The 7,892-nt window shown below is 46.8% G+C and overlaps 1 protein-coding gene across 1 annotated transcript in view; it reads left to right on the forward strand.

The window, feature by feature from the left end:
• LOC115094710 (phosphatidylinositol 3,4,5-trisphosphate 5-phosphatase 2-like) overlaps window positions 1-2,326 on the forward strand; it is a 116,707-nt gene extending 114,381 nt beyond the window's left edge. The window contains exon 21 of the mRNA XM_029607963.1: window positions 371-2,326. Coding sequence (XP_029463823.1) covers window positions 371-998 — 628 coding nt within the window. The 3' untranslated portion in view covers window positions 999-2,326. The remainder of the gene's footprint in view (window positions 1-370) is intronic.
• The last annotated feature ends 5,566 nt before the right edge of the window (window positions 2,327-7,892 follow it).

Below are 7,892 nucleotides of genomic sequence, written 5' to 3' on the forward strand. Positions count from 1 at the left end.
AACAGGTTTTACAGTCAAAGTCCTTGAAGCATTCATTTCCTTCACCTCACCAATACTACTTCAGCTCCTCGCTCCTCCATATCCTCAGCTCCACCTGTTTTGAGACACTCGTTCCCTCCATCCATCCATCTCCACATGTCTCCAACCTCTGACTCCCCCACATATCCCCTCTCCAGCCCTTCATGCTCTCCATCCACCTTCTTCTGCCTATGTCCAGCCCCCTGGATCTCTCTGGCACCTTTTACAGTGATTAAAGTTGGAGTTGTGTCCCCAGGACTCTGTGTGCTTCTAGAGCTTCGGAGCTGGTCCACAAGCAGTCAGAGAGGGGAGATTTTTTAATACTGTTTCTTCTATCTCTTCTTTCTTCTAGGACTCGACCCTTCAGTGATCCCAGCTCTACCAGCAGCTTCACTAATCCTGCTTACTTCATCTTTGAGGATATCTCTGTATCACAAGTCCCTTCCCCATGCCTTATTGGGCCACCCAACAGCCTCAGAATATGCAGAAACCAGCAGAAAAAACAGAGTGACTCTTCTGTGTGTCATGGACAGTGTGGAGGCAGCTTTCCTCACATTTCTGATGTGATACAGGGGCCTCTGGAGGAGGTGGAGGTGCTTCGAAGTCCTAGCAAGATCCATGTCCCTCACAAGGCTGGCCACAGAAGACCAAAGTCTGCCATCTTAGTGAGGGACCTTGCGTACACAAAGTCCTCAGAAGAGGCACCCTGCACCAGCAGAACATCAGATGTGGAGGCCCAGTTCAAGGAGGGACAGGGCCCAGTTGGGTCTGCCCGGATAACAGACCATTGTCTTCCTGCACTGTACATGGCCGAGTGTCTCAGTGAATTGGAGGGGTCATCCATACAAGGAGCACTAGCCATCCCTGAGCATCCAAAAAGGATTGGGAAGAAGAGGTTACGTCAGACCCAGAGTGCACTGGGAGTGTTACATGGAGCATGCTGGAAGGGCCACAGAGTTAAAGAGGATACTCAAAGTTAAGGTGGAGACAGGCAAGTAAACAGTGGCAGGTCCAGAACAGGCAGGGAAATACAAGTCACCAAACAGTGCTGGCACTAAGGCATCGCCCATTAGCATAAAGCCATGTCCTGTGGTCACTGGCTGGTATAGTTTCCTCTAAGATGAACGTGTGATGGTTGCTCACATACATTTTTCTTTGTGCTATATCCAGAAATGCAATGCTAATAATGGCACCCAAAAATTGTTGGTTTAAAAAAATTGTTGCTCACAAGAAAAAAATGTGCCCATACATAGACACTCTTTGGAGAGAGTGTTTGTTGCTGGCTGGTGTTGCAATAGTGCCGCACTCCAAGTAAGGATGTAAATCTGTAAACTGTTCACAAAGGACTACAGAACAGGCTTGAAGACCATATGTGGGGTGCAGGAGGTGCAGTACAGGCCACAGAGAGCACCTCAAGGGATCTGGAGCATGGGGGCCCCCAGAAGGGACATTGATATAGTGAGTGTTACTGCTTCCTCTCTTTGCTCCTAGGCTTCCTCTAACACAGTAGAAATGGATTCTACTTGTACAGTGGCTGAGCACCTTTGGCCAGTATGAAGAGGGACTTGTCAAAGAATATAAAACACTCCTCGACACCCCCACAACAATACAGGAAATCAAAGGGCATTCGGGAGAAACAAAATAAGAAATGAGACAAAATTTCCTATTTTGTTTCATTTGGTTCTCAAAGCGAAATAATTGAAAATCCGACAAAATTTCGTTGGTTTTTACATTCTGTTTTGAAAACAAAAACAATTGATCCATCAGGCCTAGGTTAAACAAAATAAATGAAATAAACATTACATGAAATGAAATTCACGGAAAACCAAACCCCCAGAAACGAAACAAAAAAACAAAACAACATTTTTTCTTCTTCTCATGGTTCTCCAAATTCCAGTTTGCAGTAGTTTAAAGTCACTCCATATCCTGAACTCCACCTGAATCTGTGTATTCATCTGTCAGTGGTAAGGTAAAAATAAACAACCTGTAGACAGGCAGCTTCACACAGGAGTGAGGATGTAACCTGAGCCCCACCCTCTTCAAAATCTACATCAATGACCACTTCACAGTACTGGCGATATCCCAAGCCACAGGAATAAAACTAAATGACTCAGAAATCAAATGCCTGCTGTATGCAGATGATCTGGTCTTTTTGTCCCTGACCCCAGGGTGACTACATGAAAACCTAAACCTGCTAGAGGCCAGAAAAGCCCAAAATCTCTCCAACACAAAATCAAATTTTTCCTAAATTGAGCATTCCCTAGACTATACATACCTTGGCCTGAGATTAAGGGGTGGATTTTAAAAGGCGCGCGAATAGCCTACTTTTGTTTGCGCTCCAGGCGCAAACAAAAGTATGCTGGATTTTAGTAGATACGCGCGGAGCCGCGCGTATCTGCTAAAATCCTGGATCGGCGCGCGCAAGGCTATCGATTCTGTATAGCCGGCGCGCGCCGAGCCGCGCAGCCTACCCCCGTTCCCTCCGAGGCCGCTCCGAAATCGGAGCGGCCTCGGAGGGAACTTTCCTTTGCCCTCCCCTCACCTTCCCCTCCCTTCCCCTACCTAACCCCCCCGCCCGGCCCTGTCTAAACCCCCCCCTTACCTTTGTCGGGGGATTCCCCGCGCGCGAGCGGGCCTCCTGCGCGCCGGGCCGCGACCTGGGGGCGGGTACGGAGGGCGCGGCCACGCCCCCGGACCGCCCCGGGCCGTAGCCATGCCCCAGTACCCGCCCCCAAAACGCTGCCGACACGCCCCCGAAACGCCGCGACGACCGGGCCCGCCCCCGACACGCCCCCGACACGCCCCCCTCGGAGAACCCCGGGACTTACGCGAGTCCCAGGGCTCTGCGCGCGCCGGGAGGCCTATGTAAAATAGGCTTCCCGGCGCGCAGGGCCCTGCTCGCGTAAATCCGCCCAATTTTGGGCGGATTTACGCGAGCAGGGCTCTGAAAATCCGCCCCTAAGTGCATTGAGGAGTTTGAAATTGGCCATAAAGGCACTATAAGAAAAAGCTCTAAGAGCCCTATGTGCAATAGCATCATTCAACCAATCCTCTTATACAGGAGTGAGGTCTGGGGTCTACCAATAACCCCGCATCCACAAAACACCCCTAATAATGGGGGCAGAGCAGAATTAGGATGCTTCCCCTTACTACTCAGCATACAAAGAAGAATATTCAGATTCTGGTGTTACCTTAATAACAGTGATACAAACTCCTCCACTACCAGGCACTCTGAAGTAACACAAAACCTTGCAAAAAAAAAAAAAACCACACTCAGCACCCATGTAGCAAACCTGCCATACTAACCCAGCACTAACACCCAGAACTCAAACAACTATAACCCAGCCTAGGAAAAGTCGGCAATGCAAATATTGCAACGTGCCCTAAAATACTAATGCACCCCCTATTGGTAGGAGCAAATTGGAAAACAGGACAAGCTGAATTGCTATAGATTCCTACGCAGAAAATACATGCTACCAAAATACCTCACCTCATGTAGGCAGAACACAGGCAAACCTATATCAAATACATGATAAGTGATCAGCAGAGGCGCCAAGGCTGATCTCTCCCAATGAGTAAGACTTACCACCCCAATGAGAGATTGTAGGCCAGAGAGTGAGATATCTCAGGTAGTGTGTCTAGAGTATAAATCTGGGCTGTTTTGGGCCCTCTGAGAGCTGTTCCCTGTAGCATAGTCAGATTCAGCCATGCTGAACAATTTGGGGAATATATCACTGATCTCTCTCCCAGCTCCCAGGCTCTTGCTGTCTCTGTTTCCTGTCTCTGCCTGTGTGTGTGTGTGTGTGGCTCCAGGCGCTGCTAATGCCTCCTTTCTCTCCATGTGCACTTTCTGTGTGCGGCTTCTGAGCAGGGCCAATGGAAGACTATTAGGCCTCCTATGCAAACCTTACAGCCTTGAGTGCTCCCCCCACATTTCTGTTTGCTGTGCATGAATGGAAAAACAAATAGTGCCATTCCTCATAAAGCATCAGACAATAAAGTCTAAAAATATAAAACATCATTCATAATAGTAAAACCATACTAATCAATAGAATAAATATTTCAAAACAGCAGACACATCAAATAAGAGGCCATAATTCAAACTAATGAGGTAAAAAAATCCCCTGCTTTCTATCCCTGGGAACTTTTGATTTCCAATCACCCTGCGATTGTTGTGGATTAATGGGGAAGGGAGGTGAGGGAAAAGGGCACACAAACTTTCTTCTCTGTCATACACACACATACTATATATATCCATGCTCTCTCTCACACAGACAAACTCACCCGTGCTGTCTCTCTCATACATACACACATACACATATATAAACATCCCCTCTCTCACAGACACACTCACCCACCCATGCTCTGTCTCACAAACACACATACACACACCCATGCTCTTTCTCATACATAAACACACACACACACATATATAACCATACTCTCTCTTACACACACCCATGCTCCCTCTCTCACATGCACACATACACACGCATATAGTCTCTCGCTCTCTTGCACACATGTACAGGCTCTCACTTGTCTCACACACACACACACACACTCATACTGTTAGGGCCTCTCCCTTTGTTTGGGCCATGGCAGGATGGGGTCCACCACAGCATTGCCTGGCCTCTTTTTTGTTCTGGCTGCCAGCAGGCAGGGGCTCACACTAATGATTTTGCCATCCCTGCTTCCAGCAGCCAAATGCATGAGAAGGGGGTCACAGCACAAGAGCACAAGACATCCTCCTAATGTGTTTCACGCTTAATGTGTAAGACTTGGCATGTCTGAATCACAGACCAAACATAAAAAAATGCAGACAAAAGCTAAATTGGAAACCACAAGAAGTCAGACTCACATGCAATGCAACACTAGAGAAATAGAAACAGAAATGCCTTTCCTGAAATTATTCATACCAAAAAGCTGGAGAATGTAGAGAACTCTCTTAGGTGTTTAAATCATCTAAGGGTACTTAATGTCCCGATTGTTAAAATGCTGCTTTTGGTAGATTTCTTTAAGAGTTATTTGTCTAATGTATTGAAGATACCACCTGAAGCACTGCCTATTGTAACTAAAGCATATTATTTGCCAGTAAGTGACATGGATTCTCCTGGAAATTTGTCTCAAATTCATCAATCTATGAGTATTACCGATGTATTGGAGTTGACTCAAGAAACTGAAATTTCATAAAGAGGGACCATGTTAGTGACTTTCGCCTTTATGAATGACAGAAACACTGTTCTCAGGTTTTTCCTCAGAAACAGAAGTCTATTATTCCATGGACAGAAGGTTTGGATCTACCCAGATGTTACCAGGATAACCCAGGAACGAAGGAAGCAATTTCTATCGTTAAGATCTGAAGCATTGTCATGTGGTGCCCGATTTGTTCTGCGCTAATCATGTAAATGTGTATTGAAATATCAAAATTCCAATCATGTCTTTTTTGAACCATCACATCTGCAATCTTTCCTGGACTCACATACTTAAGGTTCGATTAGTCTGACTGGCATTATTTGGAAGGCAGTGGGTTAGATGCTTTTTATTTCCTTTTTGTTTCTTGATCTTCTGCTCATTTTTTCTTTCTTGGTTCTCTCCCTATTTCATAGTATAATGAGGAACATTTATTTTCCTATTCTATTGATAAATTATTGTATTTTAGAATTTATGTGATCCTCTCTGTTGCTGTACAAGTTATTCTTGTGTTTACTGTAAAATTGCAATAAAAATAAAATTAAAAAAATAAAAAGAAAGAGATAAGAAAGGCTCATCTCCCAAAGCTGAGAGAGAAAATCCAAGACCTCCCACTAAAGAAGGAGCTGAAAAAACTTGGAATAATCCGAGAAATAGCAGCAAAATATGTGGCATCTTGTCACCAGGCCAGAACTGAAAGCTGATCAGGGACTATATGCAGACCAGCACTAGAAATGTCCTCTTTCAGGCCAGTCAATCCGCACATTTTACGTTCAGAAATTAACGCAGTCCGAAAAAGTGTACAGAAAAGCAGAAAATACTGCTTTTCTGAACACTTTCCGACATAATATCCTAGCGATATTAAGTCAGAGGAACCAAAAATGGTAAAAATAAAAGTGCTGGGCGGTCAGGTTAGGAAACAGACGCTCAGTTTTACTGGCGTCTGTTTTCCTAACCTACGGCTATCGGCAGGTTTGGAAAACCGACACTCATAAAATTGAGCATCGGTTTCCTGAACCTGCTGACAGACACCTCTCCTGGGTTGCCGCTAATAAGGAGGTGCTAGGGGTGTGCTATCGTCCCTAGCGCCTCCTTTTTAGCGCGACCCCTCATTTAAATACAGGATCACGCGCCCAGGACAGGTGGCTGGGCGTGCGTTGGGAGAACAGCGCTCAACACGGAGCGCCCGTTCTCCCACGCTCCTTACTGAATCGGCCTGTCAGAGTATATGTGTGTGTGTGTGTCTATCTGTCTGTCGCTCTATACGTCTACCACTACATATTTCATTCTATCTCCCACACTCTTAAATTAGCATTTCCTCTTCTTCCTGTTCAGAGACCTAAGGAATGCAGCATGCATGCCGAGCCCCACACACAGGAGCCTGACGCTGGCCAAACTGCAGGAGAGGTGGGGTTGAGGACACTTAATAATTATTAACAGGTTCTGTCATGCATTCGTGGCCGAGGAGTTTATCTGGGCGCATAGAGGCAGGGTTGAAATGATTGATTAGCACAGAAAGATCTGAGCGACCGCACCGTGACTATTGTGTGCAGTTGTGGTCGTCCCCATCTCAAAACATATATAGCAGAACTAGAAAAGGTGCAGCGGAGGGCAACAAAAATGATAAAGAGGATGGGAGAGCTCCCGTATGGATAAAGGCTGAACAGATTAGGGTTCTTCAGCTTGGAAAAGAGTCGGCTGAGAGGGGACAGGATCAAAGTTTCTAAAATCTTGAGTGGGGTGGAAGGGGTAAATAAAGGACGGTTATAATATTTCCCCTTTCAGATACTAGTAATGTAATGGCCCCCTCCGGGCACATTCCCGGTAAGCCCTGGGTAGTTCCTTTTGATCAGCCAGTGCAGAGTAGGTTGGTAAACAGGGGGAGGCACCATTCTGTGCCGCCCCTTCCTTGAGGGAGCTGGAATGGCCGTTCCCTCTGAGAGGATTGAGCGCTGGGGGCAGTGCAGTTGAGTTTTGGAGGAAGTCCGGAGGGTTTTTTTTCCCTTCGTTGCATTTTTGGCCTACCTAGGGATTTTGTTTCCGTCTTCCCTGTGGTCCTTAGGCCGGGTTGGGGACTCCACCCCTGTATCCCACTCCTTAGGAGCAGGGTGGTTTGTTCTGGGTTGTTTTGGGGAAGTTTTGTACGAAGACTGTGAAACCTCAGGGGGTTCGGCTCGAGGAGGGGTCTTGGGGAAACCTCTTCTTGGGGGGGGGGTCCTGGATGGAGAAGCCCTGCCCCTCGCTGTGACCTTCCCAGGAAGCAGAGGAATGGAGGTGACCCACTGCAGCATCTTCTGGTGTTTTGAATCGGTTTTGGGGGGTAAAGGACTTTTTGTTGACAGATCTGGGAGGAAGTGTTCGGCTGCCCCTCTTCCTGCCCTTTTGGAGGACCATCAAGAGCTGCAGGTTCCAAGTGGATCCCTCCCATTGTGGGATTCAAGAAAAGTCAAAGAGAGATAAAGGAAGAAGAGAGACAACTATCCGTGAGTAAGATCTCCAACAAGTTACATGTGAGGACCCCCAGTTGGAATCTTCACCCCCCGGGGAGAGAGGATTTGGACTCTCGGTGCAGAGACTTTTTTTTTTTTTTTTTGCCAGATTGGAGGGGTTTTCCTGGTCCAGCGAAGGATTCCTTGCTCACCCGGGAGCCTCACTTACCTCCACTCCCTGGAAAGTGAGTGTCT

The sequence above is a fragment of the Rhinatrema bivittatum genome, chromosome 6 (assembly GCF_901001135.1).
Source record: "Rhinatrema bivittatum chromosome 6, aRhiBiv1.1, whole genome shotgun sequence".
Classification (NCBI taxonomy): Eukaryota; Metazoa; Chordata; class Amphibia; order Gymnophiona; family Rhinatrematidae; genus Rhinatrema; species Rhinatrema bivittatum.